The sequence below is a fragment of the Hyperolius riggenbachi genome, chromosome 6 (assembly GCF_040937935.1).
Source record: "Hyperolius riggenbachi isolate aHypRig1 chromosome 6, aHypRig1.pri, whole genome shotgun sequence".
Lineage (NCBI taxonomy): Eukaryota > Metazoa > Chordata > Amphibia > Anura > Hyperoliidae > Hyperolius > Hyperolius riggenbachi.
The window spans coordinates 99,592,433-99,611,226 of record NC_090651.1 but is presented as its reverse complement, the minus strand read 5'-3'; the positions used below and the strand labels follow the sequence as shown (position 1 = coordinate 99,611,226).

Below are 18,794 nucleotides of genomic sequence, written 5' to 3'. Positions count from 1 at the left end.
CAGTGGAGAGGCTGGGTGAATCTGTGCTAAGAATCAAGTTATGCATTGTGGAAGAAAAAAAAACACATGACAGTATTCCTGGCAATTTGAACATCTGAGTGAAACTGAAGGGATGCAACAGACAATATCATTGCATCACAATGCAATGCAATAATATTACTATGGGGATAGCAAACTGATTGCAGTGTGGTGCATTGCAGCGGGTTCCATCAGGATAACATGCTGCGTGCAATGCATTTACAGGGTAACGTGTGTATTTACAGTGGCAGTGAAGCATACTTTCAATGATCCAGTATGCTTCACAGCACATTGCATCACATGTCTAATGTACAATGCAACTTTTCAGCATCATTGTGTTGTGATTGTGATGCAAAGTGCATAGTGTGAAATCAACCTAAGCAATGTGCAGTTTCCTCTAAAAGGAGCAGTACAAATACTTCTACCACATGCCCTCACTTCAGCTTTCCTTTCATATATGTGTAATATGTGTACTGTGCTCTTTACATCCTTCAGGTTACCAAATAGATTCAATATCAAAACATTAAAATAACATATTAACACACAGCTTGATGCAATGAATTTATTGATAAATCAGCCAGAAAAGAAATGAAATCATATGTTGATATAAGTCAGTCATTAATTATTTGTTGTAAAGAGTATTGATTAAAGAATGTTGATTAAAGGGAAAAAAAAGAGAGAAATGATTGGATTTTCTTGGATTATTGGTATGCAGTTACACTCAGGATTAGCGGGATCAGTCCGGTTCCTGGAAGAAAGAAGAGGCACATTTAATATGTCAAACAATAGAAATTTCTGAGTAGCTCTAGACTGGGATCTCCAGAGTAGAGATGGTACGGTGCAGAGAGACACACAAATAACAAGTACAAGACTCTGGAACAATCTTTTTAGTGGGTTTTAAAATAATAAAAAACATGACTCAGATTTTAAATCTATACTCTACAGTGTGTATTTTATTTAGAAAGATGTTGATTACCTCTGCATACTTTTTCCTCACAGGGTTAAACAAGAAGGTTGAAAGCACCACCTCCAAGGGCAGGCAGTTGAGCGTTACCAGAAGCACTTACACCTCCTTTATTACCATCAGTGGCACCTTTACCAACAGCAGGGAGATTTGCAAGAAGTCCTTTCGCACCATTAAGTGCTGCATCCTTGTAGAGTAAAAGAAAACATCTATGAAATGTTTGCATTACAAAGAAGCTGAGAAAATGTTTTAGTATAAATAGAGACTAAGCACTGGCGTAACAATAGAGGATGCAACCCCTGCCGCCGCGGGGGGCCCGGGGCCCCCCTAGGGCCCGCTCAGGGACTTTTGTAGGGCAGGAGGGGTCGCAGCATAAGAGGAGAGCGTGGCCGCAGATCGGTTTGGGAGGGGGGACATTCCCCCCCTCACCTCGGGCTCTCCGCTCAGTGCTCCCCTCCTGCCATCATTGGTGGCAGCGGGCGGCGGCGGCAGGCTGAGCACATACCTCCTTCTCGCCGGAGGTCTTCTGATCGCTAAGAGCTTCATGCTGCTTCCTGTTTACACAGGAAGTTACATGAAGCACATAGTGATCGGAAGACCTCCGGCAAGAAGGAGGTATGTGCTCAGCCTGCCGCCGCTGCCACTAATGATTGCAGGAGGGGAGCGCTGAGAGGAGAGCCCGAGGTGAGGGAGGGGGGGAATGTCCCCCCTCCCCACCGATCTGCGGCCATGCTCTCCTCTTATGCTGCGACCCCTCCTGCCCTACAAAAGTCCCTGAGCGGGCCTGGATTTTTTTTGCAGGGGGGCCCAGGGATTTCTAGGTACACCCCTGAGACTACGGCCAGAGAATGAGTACAGTATGCATGTCCAGGGCTTCCTAACATTACTCATAGTGGAATTTCACCAGGCAACATTGTTGCTGAAAACTACAGTCAAATATTGCTAGAAAAGAGTTATTTGTCAGCACCAGCACTAGTTCAGCAGACTATGACAGGCCACACCTTCACACATAAACTTCTCTCCAGCAACCTTCACGGTCCCGAAGTCCCCAGGATTGTTTTCTTTGCACCCCATACCATACACCTGGGCTTCCTTTTGGACTTGGCCTTCCCTTGTTCTCTCAAAGTGATAAGGCCCTTCATGTAACACAGTCAACCAGATCCTGCTATTTCACCGCAAAGCTTTTTTAAGATAAATACCTGCAGACAGATCATGGGCAGATGGATCGGGGATCTCCGCCAACAAATGATCAGTCCCTGATCCATCTGGCCGTATCCGCAAGCATTGTGCGCGCCGTCATAAATGAACAATCTTTTACATGATCCCGGCAAAACCAACGAAAGTCAATGAGGATCGGGACAATCCGGCATTGTGGTCATTCAAAAACGAACAATCACCGCGGGTGGCATCCATCATGAAATATGGTTTAATGGTTTTATTATTGTTTATTTTTCTTTGATGGTTGCAGCACTGGATCGGGGCTGCTGAGGAGGACGGAGGAAGCCTCAATAGGGCCCAGAGGCTTCCAGCTCCTGAGGTAAGTATCTGATTTTTATTTTAAAGAAAGTTGCAGGTTTACTCTAATTTATGCTACCTCTGGAGAGCCCTCTACAGTCCCTGAGGGATAGTTTTTAGAGACAAGTTAGTAGGGAGGGGATTATTGTAAGGCGTGGAAAGGAGGGAGGTTAGTGTTTGGCGTGGACACGGTGGAGGGGTTAGTTTTAGGCAATAAGAATGCAGGAAGGCCGGCTAGCATTAGGCATGTTAACTTTCTGTAATATCTTGTGCCAAGATTCACCTGTGGAGATATCATATAAACCTGGGATAGTGTTAGGTATATGGCATGGAAAGTTGGAGTTAGCAGGATGAGAAGGGTGCTAAGGTTAGGTTTCAAAAAGAAAGAAAGATTAGAATAAGGAGTTACAGAATGAAGGAAGGGTTGGAATTAAGCAATAGGCAGTAGAAGGGCTTTATTTAGGCTTGCACAGAGAACTAAAGGACTAGGGTATATGATCTGTGCACGGAGGGCTGCCCCCCGCTCCATAAATGCATACAGTTTATACCTCCATCATATATACCTCTTATCATATATACCCCCTATATAAACCCCATTATCGGTGAGAGATCACCATGGCCAGTCAGAGGGGAAGCTTTGGCACGTGACCAATTAGGGGGGGCTGGCACCAGACTGGCCAATCACCGGCCAGCTGTTGTTTTTCTTGTTAACTTGTGCCTATGGTCTAGCGGCCATGACCACGGAACCGTCATTGGGCAAATCACATCTGATTGGTCACTGCTACTGACCGAGCACCCTATGACGGGGCTGTGGTCTCGCCCAGAGGACCATCGCCACCAGTTAGCAAAAGGAGCAGCAGGTATCTGTGATTGGCCAGTAGCACCCCCCCCTGATTAGTCCAGCAGGTGCCACCAGTTGAATGAGGGTGGGGATGAGGAGGGTAGTGTGTGCGCCAGGAAAGCGGGTGAGAGAGCGGAGAGGAGGCAGACACCTGGTGGCCCAAACTGTGTAAATACTGCCTTCTAGATTTTGCACCTGAATCATGTGATTTAGGTGGCTTCATGTTAGGTTCAACCCTGCACAGGAAGTAGTTATTTCAAATTCTATATCTGTGTTTAAAGGAATACTTAAGTCAAAATAAAAAAAATATTTTTACTCACCTGGGGCATCCCTCAGCCCCCTGAAGCTGTATGGTGCCCTCGCAGCCTGGTTCCGATCCTCCTGTCCCCGTCGGCGGCTACTTCCAGGTTCGGCGACGGCCGCCGACAGGCTGGGAATGCGAGTGATTCTCCGCGTTCCCATCCGCTATATCACCCTTTATGCTGCTATAGCGTATAACATACACACTATAGCAGCATAGAGGGTGATATAGCGGCTGGGAACGCGGAGAATCACTCGCGTTCCCAGCCTGTCGGCGGCTGTCGCCGAACCCGGAAGTAGCCGCCGGCGGGGACAGGAGGATCGGAACCAGGCTGCGAGGGCACCATACAGCTTCAGGGGGCTGAGGGATGCGCCAGGTGAGTAAAAATCATTTTTTTATTTTGACTTAAGTATTCCTTTAAGGGGGCCTTAGATGCTTTCCTTGCATTCATAACATGCATGGCTATAATTACTAGGTAATTGCTGGCAGTGTCTATCCAGGGATTTTTTTTCTGTTTTGGGGCTAATTGGAACTCAATTAGAACTCAATAGAGGTATGTTTTTTTCAACCCAAATAGCTATGTAACTATGTTTAGGTTAGACTTAGGTGTATAGGAAGGGGATTGCAATGAGAGGGGGGATAGGGTTAGATGTATAGGAAGGGGATTGCAATGAGGAGGGTTAGGTGTATAGGAAGGGGATTGCAATGAGGAGGGTTAGGGTTAGGCAGGAGAAAGAAATTCACTGGGGTGTAGGAGGTTACAAAGTGGTAGGGCAGGTTTGGGTTAAGCAATAAGTAGTAGAGATAGGGGATCAACCAGAAACTGGTACAAAAAAATAAAACAGATGAAACTACCGTTGCAAAGCCAATAGTAGAACACTATTTTACCTATCAGTAGGGACAAGTTAAAATCTCCTTTGAAGTAATTTTGAATTTGATTGACTCAATTTTTGGTCAAAAAAACAACAGATTTTCCACATTTTTGCAAAAATGAGAACTATTCTGAAAATGTGTTTTCTGATGCCCATTGACTTCAATGCATTTGGAAAAAATGTGTTTTCATATGCAAACCATACATTTTCATGTATACAGCCATCTATGCATCAATGTCGTATCTCCTGCTCAGTTAGCTCACAATTAATCTTGTACTGGAGAAAATTAAAACTTAACCTTTATGGGCAATTAATAAGTAAAAAGAAAAGACAATTTGGATGTAACTGACCAGAGACCAACAACTACACTAACATAGTGGAGGTGGATGTCAACCTGTCCTTACATCATGCAAATTAGCACCCCCAGTAGTTTGTGGAATGACAGGTTGAAATCCACTGCCACTATTTTTCTGTAGTTGTTAGTCACTGATAAATTACATGCAAATAATGTTCTTTCTCATGCTATCTTTCATCTGTGCTACAATGTAACAATGATAGCAAAACGAAAATGGCCACTAACTCTCATCACTACCTATAAATATCAGTGGTTGCCTAAATGAATGCACACTTCTATTTCATTCAATACCATTCTTACTACATGTGACAGCTAGGCCCTCTATCCAATAAGCAAGTCAATCTGAAGTGGGAGGAATATAGTTAAAGGTGAATGTGCCTCCCTCCACCCTTACTCCATGGCTGCCTGCACATTTAATCCTGGGCTACGTATGTATACCCCCTGATTCACTGACATTGTTGATCCTGATATGCACTGTCCACACATGATTATATTAATTATTACTCATGTTCCATCAGCATTATATCTACACACTAGCACTCTTATTCTTTTTGCACCTTGGTTATTTATAGGAGGTTTTTCAGGTGATTTGCAATTGTTCAGACCCGGGTCCAGTACTGCTTAACATTGGGTTCAACTTTTGAACCCATGTTGGGTAATTGTTTGCAGCCTGCAGGGTTGATCTTGACCATAGGAGGTGAGGCATTGTTGGTTGGTTCCACATAATATTGTATTGTGGTCAGTTGCTGATGTCAGCACTTGTTTTAAATGTTCTTAGATGTTCTTAGACAGAATGTCCAATAAAGCGTTGTTATATTTGTAATTGGTGGTGCAGCGTTTTTGTGCAGGATTTCTTTCCTTTTCTGGTTTCTAATATAGTTAAAGGTGCAATTGCCGATTACCTGTTGAAATGCTACTTGCTCGATTGCTGCTCTGATCCACATTTTGTAATACCTGCTAAATCACTGAGCTAAGGAAAAGCAAGCAGATCAGCTGCTCTGACTACTTTGTCTTTACTGGTGTCAGCCTTGCCTGGCTATTGTATCTCAGGCCCCCTTGAAGCCAAGCGGTCTACATTACAGCAACCAGCATTTTATAGGGAAACTAGTCTACCTAAGCCCGTTTAAAAACAGGCTCTAGGTAGTGATTTAACCGCGCATGCAAGCTGCGTGCGCCTGCGCCGCGCTCACGCATCGTGCGTGCCATGCGCACTTGCCTGCCCGCCGCATGCACATGGCCGCCCTGCTCCCTGGCCTCACCTCCCGTCCCAACGGCTTTCTGTACTGCGCACATGCGCAGTACAAAAAAGCTTCGGACAGACAGACAGGGAAAGTGGATGACGCAGGGACAGTTAGGTTTTATTGTATAGGATAAAGATTGCAGCTTCCACCTTTCAGTCACCTCATATTCAAAAAGTGCCCGATACTTGGGATTATTATAACTGTTTGCCTTTTCCTTTTTCAGCCAAGTTATTACATACAAGTGAAACTTGAAAAATTAGAATATCGTGCAAAAGTTCATTTATTTCAGTAATTTAACTTAAAAGGTAAAACTAATATATAAAATAGGCTCAATACATGCAAAGCAAGATATTTCAACCTTTATTTGTTATGATGATGATTATAGCTTACAGCTTATAAGAGCCCCAAAATCAAAATCTCAGACCATTCGAATATTGTGAAAATGTTCAATATTCTAGGCTCAAAGTGTCAGACTAATCTTCTACTACGACTCTAACCAGCCAATTGATCCAAATCACCTGCAAATAGGTCCTATTTCATATATTACTTTCACCTTTTCACAGTAATAAATGGACTTTTGAATGCTATTCTAATTTTATGAGTTTCACTTGAATATTAATACTGTATGGATAGTCTTCTGAAATTCTCTATTGGCAAGAGTCAGATTCCTGTTTCGTCACATGAGTTGAACATGAGTCTATGTTAATTAGCTTGTCATTACTTAGCTATGTACACACAGAGATTTTCCTCCCCTGAGATGATCCTTCATACTCATGCTGGGGAAAGCTGTCCTTTGACTTTGCTGACAAGTATTCGACTTAGCTACATTATCATTGACCAATAGCTATTGTTATTTTGGGAGCTTCTTCCAAAGTTCCTGCAACAGGATCCAGCTTATTTGTCCCCCCCCCCCCTCTACATAGAATAGAACTGGCTTCTCAGCTGGCAGCTGGGCAGTGTGTCTATACAGTCCTCCTTCCTAAAACTGTCACCCAAATACACTCTAACAACTGTTTGAAGTTAAAATAACTTAAAATGTGCACCGACTTTACATTCAAGGTCAGTTGTGTTTAGTTTGACCTTAGTTAGTCCCCTATTTACCATTTACATGTATAGCCAGGATATGAACGTATGGTAATCTCAATGTAAACTGAAATCAAAGTGATATCAGAAGCCTGTGTGCGCCAGCAGTATTACACCTGGGAAGATGAAGAAATAAAGAAGTAACTGATATCTTACCACAGCGCAAAAAAGTGGGTTAAGAATGCCATCAACCGTTGCCTGTAAAAGAAGATTTAGAAACAAACTATGTCAAAGTAATAAGTTGATGAGGTTTCCTTAGGTTGGTTGTGAAACTGGAATAAGAACTGACATTTACACTTTCTTTTTGGTCTTTCAAAAATTACCAGCTGCAAACTTTGGGGTATTCTCCAATCTGTGTGTGGCCAGCAACATTCTGACACAATTCTGGAAGTAGTCAGAAAGATAACTGGAGACATATTATCAGCCAATAGAATCAGAATCAGAACACCTCATCTGCATATCGAGTCTGGGCCAATAGTTCAGAAAGTAATGACAACAGTCGTATAGGCCTTAGTAATAATAGATTTCTTTAAAGAAGAACTACGTCTCCAAAATAGTTTCTTAGACATAGGGGTGTTCAGAAATGCCAATTTCCGATTCCGTGGAAAATCCGCATTCTGCCATTGCCAATCACTGATACCGCTAACGATTCCACTTTCCGCTACAGATTTCCGCATTCCGATGCGGATTTCCGCCGGAAATCGCAGAAATTTCTGCGGATTTTAACATTGATTTTCTCAAAAACTATAAGGTCTTTTTGAAAACTTTTTCTTCATCTTGTTCACAGTGTCCTGTTTAATAAACCCTGAAAATGTGGTGTGTCTAGGACCTATGGGGGATTTGCTATTAACCGCTAAAGTTGGCGGCTTTTGACTGTAATATAAAATGCAGAAAATCCGCATTATCCGTCATGCGGTAATTGTAAGCCAGACAACTCAGAATGAATAAGACAATCAGAGAATGTGGACATTTCCGCCTAAATCCCAATTCTTTGATTGGTTTATTCATTCCGAGTCTTCTGATTGGCTTAAAATTACCGCATATCGGATAATGCGGATTTTCTGCATTTTAAATTACAGTCAAAAGCCGCCAACTTTAGCGGTTAATAGCAAAGCCCCATTTCCGATTTCTGCATTCCGATGCGGAAATGCAATTTCCGATCGGAAATACGGAAATTGCATTTCCGCAGAATCCGAATGAGCATCCCTACTTAGACAGTCTGTTCTCTGTTATATGGCTATAACATGTGTAATATATACTGTCTTGGTAGTAATTACTTTTGCCTTCAGCTACAGTGCAAAGCAAGTCAGGAGACAGTCTGTAAACTTCACTAAACATCAAAACTGTAATAGTGCTGTACACACTATATACATAAAAAAAGAACAAAACTTGAACAAAATCCTTGCCACCTGATGAGTGACTTACTAGAACCTAAAGCTGAGAATCCCCTGACCTGGGTGCAAACCTAATGTTTGTTACAATGCAGAACAGAAATAAACACCAGCACAAGATTCAGATACATTTTCTTTCAGACCACCACAAGCCTGTGGTTCCCAGAGCAGGACTACTTTGACTGATCAAATTACCAATTTTTCCCCACAAATGTATCTAAAAAATGAACCGGGCTCCTTGAGTAGCTGTAATTTATCTGCAATGGGAGAGATTTGGGGAGGGGCAGCAGATTGCAAAATGTAAACCACAGAGGTCCAGGGCCATATGCAATTCACTTTTTCACCTGAGTTTTCTCCTAGGTGATATTTTTAAACTTGTCAATAAAATGCCTTTTAAGCCACCAGAAAGCAAGAAAATGCTCAAAATAAGTTTGATAGTACTATTTCACCTACTTTTCGGTACTTTTTTAGTTGAAAAGTGTTGGAAAGTTATTTAAAATCAATGATGAAAAATTATCTCCTAGGATAAAACTCAGGTGAAAAAGAGAATTGCATATGGCCCCCAGAGAGATGACTTGAGAGCACTGCAAATTGCAAACCTTTTTTCCTGTACAATTTTTGATGGATTTTTAAAGTTCAATGCAATTGTACTAAATGGCACAAAATTGAGGGCTTTCTGGGAAACTGCACATCATAGCAATTTCCTGATTGCATGTGAGTTGTAAAGCAGATTAGAACATGTGCAAGTGAAACAAAGCCTTTAAAATAATGGTAGGTTTGCAGAATTAGAATCTCAGACTAAATACAAACAACCAATAAACAAATAAACATAATATATTGATAATAATCTAATTATAAAAATTAGGACTTTGGTCAGCACCATGTATACTATAGCCTCCTGTATCGTATTCACTTTGTAGTGTCTCATGTATTGTTTCTATATTGTCCCCTGAGTGGTGCCTATTGTACAGTGCCCTTAGTATATTGTCCCTTTGTAATACCCCAAGTATATGTCTAGTTCTCCTCGCACCCCTTAGGCATAGCTTGTACTGGCATATGCCCTGCCTCCCACTCCCAGATTGTGCAATGCTTGGCTATGCCAGTAAAGCACAGTTATCTGCTTGGATGATTTCCTTGCGGCTGGCGATTTATTGTGTGATCTCAGAAATCCTATGAGAAACAGCTGCAATAAAGTTATCAGCGCTAAATATCTTGTGATAAGCTCCAATGCACAATCTGCAGAGCAGTGGATAGCAGCTTGCTGCAATGCAAGCTCTGAACTGGTGGGGGTTCTGTGGTTTAGAAATCATAGCGGCCATACATTTAAGAATAGCACTTCAGAACTATGGTGCTTCTTTAATGTTTTAGGACATTTCTAAAATGTTAAATAACGATAGTAACAAAATGTCATTACTGGCATCTAGCATTATTATTCATTACAAGCTCCCAGCAATCACATCTCCTCCACTTCCTGGTTAGTTTCCAAGTGTCCTGCAGCCAGCAAATTCCAGTGCAGGAACTGAAGCCGCATGGTGATTGGCTAGCTGCAAGAAACCTTCAAACTAACCAGGAAGTGGAGATGTTATTGTCAGGAGCAGGTAATCTATAATAAAGCCCCTGCCCACTCTCACACTGAACCCCCTCTCCACCTATGCCTAACCCTAAGACCCCACCTGGTGACTATACCCCTGCTGCCAAACCTTAACCCCTTAAAGTGGAACTTCAGCGTAAACAAACATTCTGTCATTAAGTTACATTAGTTATGTTAATAAAAATAGGTACTGTATATACTCGACTATAAGTCGAGAAATTTAGGTCTGATCTACTTTTGTAAAGTAGGGGGGTCGACTTATACTCGCAACAGACCTACATTTCTGACTTGAAGCAGAGTATAAAGCATCTCCTCTGCTCTACATTTGCTGCATTCTGCCCCCCTTGTGCTGCTAGCCAGCCAGATTGTGTCCCCCTGCTTCAGTTAAGATGCCTGGTCGCCATAATCCGCCTCCCCCTGCAAGCTGCATAATGGATTAACCTCCGCTCTGATAACACATGATCTCATACAGCCAGCGGAGCAGGAGCAGCTAAAATCCTCAGTTGAATCTGGAGCTCCATTTAATCTTTTTACTGCTTTAATCACTGAAGTGTCAGCACTGCTGATAACAGTGACACCTTTATTGTGCAGTGCTGGGGAGAGCAGCATTATCTATCAGCATTGAAGCAGTTTGCATTAGGGCTGGTTCAGACGGACGTTTCGGCGGTGTTACGTTCGGGGCGTTGCGGCAGCTGCACGGTCAGGTTTAGCCGTCGCGGTTGGCCGCCCCCTGGAAGCTACATGTAGCTTCCAGGGGCAGCACGAACGCTACCGAAAATCGGGACCCGAACGCCGCGTTCGTGTAAAAGCACGCAAAAGCTCGGTGTAAACGCTTCCATTCACCTGAATGGAAGTGTTTAGCGCAACGTTCCAAAGGCTTGCGGTAAACGCACCGCAAGTGTCCGTCTGAACCAGCCCTTAGGTCTCCCGGTCCTGCTTCCTAGTGACATGAGGAAGTGGGGGAGGGGATCAGAGTAGCAAGACATGCTGGATGGGAGCTGAAGCCAGCGTGTTTCAGTGATTTGTGGAGGATATCAGCATTGAGAGGAAGTTTAGATGCATCCAGACTGGGTAATTCTCTAACATGTTTATTTGAGTCATAGGATTGGGCTCATCTTCCCTGTCAGCACTCAGCTCCTGTGTGCATTGTTGCTTATCATTGTTTTTATAACTGAGGCAAGATACTTGAAGTGATTAACCCCTTGTGATCTGCAAGCATGTTTCCAACACTGTGCTGCTTTTAATGTTCTGTATTAACATATCAGCAGCGCAGTGTGAGGAAGATGCATGGAGATCATGCATGGTTGCTCCTGGTATCAGTATCATACATGCCCACTGTTATTATTATTTAGTATTTATATAGCAGTGACATCTTCTGCATTGCTGAACAGAGTATATTGTCTTGTCACTAACTGTCCCTCAGAGGGGCTCACAATCTAATCCCTACCTTAGCCATATGTCTATGTATCATGTAGTGCATGTATCATAGTTTTGGGCCAAGTTAGGGGGAAGCCAGTTAACTTATCTGTATGTTTTGGGATGTGAGAGGAAACCATAGTGCCCGGACGAAGCCCACACAGACACTGGCAGAGCATACATTGTTACGTTGCATACAGATGTTGACCTGGCTGGGATTCGAACCGGGAACCCAGCACTGCAAGGCGAGAGTGCGAACTACCTTGCCAGCATGCTGCCCTTAAAGGAATACTATCGATCCACATATTTTTTTCAATTGACACAGGAATTGTTTAGGAAGTGCTGCTAAGTACTGGTGTATACATTTTAGTAGCAACTTCTTTGTTTACTGTTATCAAAATAAATTCAAACTTTACTGACGCCAAAACTGACGGCTGACTGAGCCATGAGGAGAGGGGAAATTCCCCTCACACTTGATCAGTGAACTCTATGTGTAACTCTGCATGTGACAGAGAAGAGAGCTCCCAACAGCTGCAGCTCCTGTGTCCTGTGTTTCTGACTGACGTGTCTGAAGAGAGCAGAGGAAATGTAACTAATTGTCACAGCTTTTCATACGGCTTTTGCTTTCAGAGTTTGATATGTTTAATATTTGCTTTCTGTAGTCTGATATGCAACTCTGGCTGTGCATTGAAGCAGACACCCCTTCTGCAATTGATTTGTCCCAATGTAGCTAAATCCTACCCTCAATAAATTACAGCTTTTGCCTCTGATATTTAACATGAAAAGTAGGAAAATGTTTACACAGCTACTTAGACATTATTTGCACACTGTCATTTTAGAACACTTTTGTATCGATAGTATTCCTTTAACCTTGTTTATGATTTCTTCCAAAGACAGAAGGTTTGGACTTGACTACAACTTTGCTGGATAGACTTATATTCGAAACTAAATGCCATTAAAAAAATGCGATTAAAAAATGCCAGCTTAAGAGGGTCAAATATTGGGGTCGACTTATACATGAGGTCGACTTGTATTCGAGTATATATGGTGGGTAATATCTTACCCACCCTGTTTTAAAATAACAGGCAAATGTTTGTGATTTCATGGGGGTAGCCATCTTTTTGGTTGAAAGTAGGTGACAGGGAGCATGAGACACAGTTTCAACTGTCCTGTGTCCTGATCACCCCTCCCACCTGCGCGCGCTAGGCTTCAAATCTCAAATTCAAAATGTAAAAAACTAATTTGCGCAAAAACAGCAGAACGAGAACAACAACATCAGAAATCCCATCATGCTTTTTAGTCTGGAGGTTCACTTTTCACTTCACAGTAGGAGTGTGCGCTGTTGGTCATCCACAAACTTTCATAGCATTTGAGTGATGTTTTCCTGACTGATTTGTTTATAAGCACTGCACCCGGACATGGTAGCTGCTGTATCTTCAACAATAAATTCTGTCTACTAGCTACACTTTACCCCCTATCCACATGTAATGCTACTATTCTTCACCTTTAGCACCCCAATCCTGTCAGAGTGCCTGCTTGTTCACTCTTTACCAATAAGTAGTAGTGGTGGATACACTGTTTACTATCTGGTGTGAGAAGAGGAGGAGCAACATAAGTGCAGGAGTGACTGTTTTCAGCAGTCCCTGAAGGAGCAGGATCAGCAGGAATGTGGAGCAGATCACCTAACCACCTGCTGGCCAGGCATGACAACATGTGCAGCAACATGTCTGAGACCAGGCCCTGCATGACTAGAACTGGAGCAGGTAGAAAAGCAGCTGGCACTGCAGCGTTCTTCCCCTTCTATACTCTTGCTAATATAGTAATTTGATTGTATAAGCAATGGGGTTACACTAATCCAGGTCATTTGCCCCCCCCTCAGCCCCTCCAGATGTACATGATGCCAATGCATCTTTTTAAATGAGTCCATTCCCACCTATTGCCCACCTCTGCCACTTTTGACTAACATGGTGCGTCGTATATGGTATCACTTTTCCTCACAATTTTGCATTTATATACTTTTATCGATTTTTTTTTATTTATATATGCACAATTTGCACTTTTCTATGTGCACCATGCATAATTGTGCAATTACTGTAGCCACTTACTGTGGTGTTTACTGTTCCAGTCCCTGCCTTAATATAAATGTACACTATAAATATATATATATATATATATATATATATATATATATATATATACATGTATATATATATATATATATATATATATATATATATATATATATATATATATATATATATATATGTACTGTATATAAATGTACTGTATATATATGTACTGTATATATATGTACTGTATATATATATATATATATATATATATATATATATATATTTCGCTCACCAGTGATATTTTATTCAGCCACTAGATGGCACCTATCCCCCACTGTCATCCAATACATGCAATAGCATTTGCAGCCATCTAATAAGTTTGGTCTGCAAAGGATGCCATAAGTGGGAGGTGAGGCAACAACCAGGAAGTTTGGTGGAACACATATGTGTTCCACTGTGCTATTTGCTGCTCTTAAAGGAAATGGGCAGATTTTTACGGCGTGGATGCGCCGAATACCGTCCCTAGAGCTTATTTAAACCTGGATTATTGGGAGCTTGCTCTCCAGCCTCAGTAGAATCGAGATATAGCACGAAACGGCCATCAGGCGAGCAGTGCCCAGCACCCACTGCTACCACCACACCTCTGAGCACCGGTATGTCCATGCATGCTGCACTACTGTTTTGTATTTGCCCATTTGGACTGTGCCTCAGTTTTTGAAGAATAAATGTACTTTGCAGTGCCGATCATTCCTCCTCCTTCCTTCATGACTACAACTGTTATCACTAGTCTTTACACGGTTAGGAAACCTACAATCTCAGCAGACAACATAAAGAGGAAAGGCTAAGAGAATATACAAGCAGTAATAATAACAGCAGTAAGAATTTACCGCAAGATTTGATGCAAGTGGTTGAACCAAACTGATGACAGGTTGTACAGTTTCAAGGGCTTTCTGAAAAAGAGACACAACATTACTGGTTACTTCCAGGTGGATTTTTTAAAAACTATAACCTCACAGGACAGATAGCCATACATTTACATTACATATCACGGAATAGGCCACATCTGACCACAATATAAGGTGTATAAGGGTCCTTGATTCTCCCCAAAGTGTCAGTGAAAGATCATCCAGACTAGCCAACCTTATTCTTCTTTAGCTCACCCCACCAGCTCTGAGCCACTTTATCTCTCTTCATAGCAACAGAGCACATCACTAGCCTGGAGGCTAGCGATGTGCCTGTACAGAACTCAGCCCCAAAATGTTGCCTGACTGACTGAGTCCTTATCACTTGTAGGTCCCACTAATTGTAACTGTATCCACTCCTTAAAGGGAACCTAAACTGAGAAGGATATGGATTTGCCCTTTCAAAATAATACCAGTTGCCTGACTCTCCTGCTGATCTTGTGTCTTTAATGCTTTCAGCCACAGCCCCTGAACAAGCATGCAGATCAGGTGCTCTGACTGAAATCAGACCGGATTAGTTGCATGCTTGTTTCAGGTGTGTGATTCAGCCACTACTGCAACTAAAGACATCAGCAGAAGAGTCAGGCAACTGGTATTGTTTAAAAGGAAACATCCGTATCCCTCCTAGTTTAGGTTCCCTTTAAGGCACAGTTCTAAATATCTAAATATATTACCTGGCAGCCTGGTAAGTGCAGTGTCTAGGAGCTAAGCCTCGTATACACAGTAACATGACAACATACATAAGTGACTATTTAGGGATGTCTCAGCCATGAAGCTAGTATGTCTACAAGTGTCCCTGTAGTCATTTGAAGCTATGGCATAATGGTATGATGAGTTATTTTTAAATCAATAAAATACCTTTAAATTCCCCACCATGCAAGAAATGATTTAAAATAAGTTTGACATTACTTTACTTTTTACCTACTTTTTAGTACTTTTTGAATTGCTTAGTGTTGAAACTCAGGAGAAAAGTTAATTGAATAAGAGCTAGTATCTTTACAGGACAGCGACCGTTAAGAGCATTGTTCCTCTCCTCACCTCAGCTGCCAGAAGCTCCATTGTACACTGCGCTGTCATCCCTCCTCCCATCTCTGTCAACTGACTGTAAACATTGGCCCCTATTCAATTCAATTTTTCTCCTACGTTTTCTCCTAGGAGATAATTTTTCACCTTCTATTTAAAGGGAAGATCCGCGCTGCCCAAAAAAACCAAACTACACTTACCTGGGGCTTCTTCCAGCTCCTGGCAGTCGATCGGTGCCCTCGCCGCAGCTCTTCTCACTCCCGGTGTCCAGCGGTGAAGAAGCCGCCTCGCCAGGTCGGCTTCCGGGTTGGCTTCCTGTGTGCTCTACGGCGCGGGTCACGTGGGGTACGTGACGTCATCGGGTCTCTACTAGTTCTGCGCCTGCACAGTAGAGACCTGATGACGTCCCTAAACCACGTGACCCCCCGCCGTGGAGCGCTCAGAAGCCGACCTGGAAGCCGACATGGCGAGGTCGGCTTCTTCACCGCTGGACACCGGGAGTGAGAAGAGCTGCGGCGAGGGCACCGATCGACTGCCAGGAGCTGGAAGAAACCCCAGGTAAGTGTAGTTTGGTTTTTTTGGGCAGCGCGGATCTTCCCTTTAAATAGAAGATGAAAAATGATCTCCTAGGGGAAAACGTTAATTGCATATAAGCCCATGTGCACAGATCTTTTGTTCATAAGAGATAAGACCTTCTTCAGATGCAATATTTTGTGTAGTCAATAAGAGACAAGACTAAGAACATGAGACAGGACAGAGATGTAAGAAGCAGGGATACTTAGAACAACCAAAAGGCAATGCAACAGGAAAGAAGGCCAAAAAAATAAATATCAAATGCAAGAACAATGAGGAGACAGGATGAGACAGGAAATGCAAGGCTGGGACTAATCAAAGAACTCCAGGACACGATCGGAGTGGATGAACACTAAACAGCCAAACTCAAAGCAAGACTGGGGACAGGATTACAAACTGTGACAAATCACCAGAAATATACCAGATAGAGGTGTAGTAATGCTAGGATCTCGGCTGGGATGGAACTGAATGGCCTCCTTGCCTGAGTATAATCTAGCGTAGTACATGCCTTAAAGAGACTCTGTAACAAATTTTTCAGCCTTAGTTCTTCTATCCTATAAGTTCCTATGCCTGTTCTAATGTGCTCTGGCTTACTGCAGCCTTTCCTAATTGCACTGTCTCTGTAGTAAATCTTATCTCCTTTCCTCTATCGTGTCTTCTTAAAACCCACCTCGGGTTCTCTTTAAGGTAATATACACATTTGTGCAGCTTGAAAATGTACTTGCCAATAGCAACAGCTGCAGTATTTGAGGAGTCCATTTTCAAGCTCCAAATATTGCCTAAAATTAACAGAAACTTTTAATCAACTAATAATTATTTGTATCATATTTACCATCCCAATTTTTAAGTACAGATGGGTCTTTATTTTGACATTGCAAATACGCTTTATGGTGCACTTAAAGCACAATCCACTCAAATTGTACTGGAAAGTGAAATTCTTCCAGCACACAGGTTTTTTTTTATTTATTTTATTTCAGTTAAATTCCACTTTAAACACTTGTTTAGTAGTTAACATATATTACCAGATTCTTAGGTAGTACATCCAGGCAGCCTGATTTATCCTAAAACAAAAGAAGAACATTTTTGAATTACTAGAACTCAATTTTCAAACACTTTTTTAGTTGCCTCATAAAAAATAAATTAATCCCGGCTAATGGAACCTCTATGTAATATGAATCCTCTTCCGGTGCATTTGATGAATCAAAGTCTAATATGCAGCCACACATCTTACTATTTCTATATTACTATCTTGTAATTCCTAATGACTTACCGTATTTTCTCGGACCATAAGACGCACTTTTTCTGCCCACAAAAGAGGGAGAAAATGTTGGTTTCCTCTTATGGTCCCAATGTGGCTTTTTTCCCTCCTGAATGTTTGTACCCGTCGGACCTGCTCTTATAGCAGCCCTTCTCCTTATGCACAGCATGCTTGCAGGGATGTTTGTCATGATCTGTGGCTTTGCTACTACTGTGGGTGCTTTTCTCAATTGTATCACAGCGGGCGCTTTTCCTAAGCAGTAGCAAGGCCGCAGATCCTGACAAAACATCCCTGTAAGCATGTTGTGCAGAAGGAGAAAAGCCGATATGAGAGCAGGTCCGACGGGCGCAGACAACTGCAGCACAACTGACCCCCTTAAATACTCTTTCTTATAATTGGATTCACCTGTGTATGTAGGTCAGGGGTCACTGAGCTTACCAAGCCAATTTGAGTTCCAATAATTTGTTCTAAAGGTTTTAGAATCAATAAAATTGCCCAACTTTATGCACCTGCCTAATTTTAGTTAAACAAATATTGCGCACTTACTGTAAATCCAATAAACGTCATTTCACTTCTCAAATATCACTATATATATATATATATATATATATATATATATATATATATATATATATATATATATATATATCCTATATGATATATTTAACTGACATTTTTTATCATAACAACCAACGATTTATACAGGAAAATCATGACAATTAACAAGGTTGCCCAAACTTTTGCATCCCACTATATATTGCCTGTGAGAACTGCTGTCCTGCCTCACAACAGTGACCATAATAACTTGGGGGGGAAGCTCCAAAAGACTGCCCTGCACCATGGACACACCAGGTTTAGTATACATTTTTCCCCTGGTTTTTGCCCTATAAATTTGGATGCGCCTTATGGTCTGGGGCGTCTTATGGTCTGAAAAATACAGAATATGAGATGTCTTAAGGGAGACCTGAAGAGAGAATGGTATGGAGGCTGCCATATTTATTTCCTTTACAACCATACACATTGCCTGGCTGTCCTGCTGATCCTCTGCCTCTAATGCATTTAGACATAGACCCTGAACAAGCAGATGTTTCTGACTAAACAGTCAGATGTTTCTGACTAAAGTATGACTGAAGTCTGGCTGAAATAGCTGCATGCTTGTTTCAGGTGTGTGATTTAGACACTACTGATGCATGAAAAATCAGCAGGACTACCAGGCAACTGGCATTGTTTTATAAGAAATAAATATGGCAGCCTCCATATCCTTCTCAAGTATCCTTTAATAGTGTGTCTGACCACTTGTATATTTGGTTAATTGTAA

The 18,794-nt window shown here is 42.0% G+C and overlaps 1 protein-coding gene across 1 annotated transcript in view; it reads right to left on the bottom strand.

Moving 5' to 3' along the window:
* Positions 1-566: 566 nt before the first annotated feature.
* Positions 567-18,794, bottom strand: part of LOC137522500 (uncharacterized) — a 58,048-nt gene continuing 39,820 nt past the window's right edge. The window contains exons 11-15 of the mRNA XM_068242572.1: positions 17,241-17,279; positions 14,548-14,610; positions 7,347-7,388; positions 995-1,169; positions 567-766 (exon numbers count right to left, since the gene is read on the bottom strand). Of these exons, the coding sequence (XP_068098673.1) occupies positions 1,020-1,169; positions 7,347-7,388; positions 14,548-14,610; positions 17,241-17,279 (294 nt within the window). The 3' untranslated portion in view covers positions 567-766; positions 995-1,019. The remainder of the gene's footprint in view (positions 767-994; positions 1,170-7,346; positions 7,389-14,547; positions 14,611-17,240; positions 17,280-18,794) is intronic.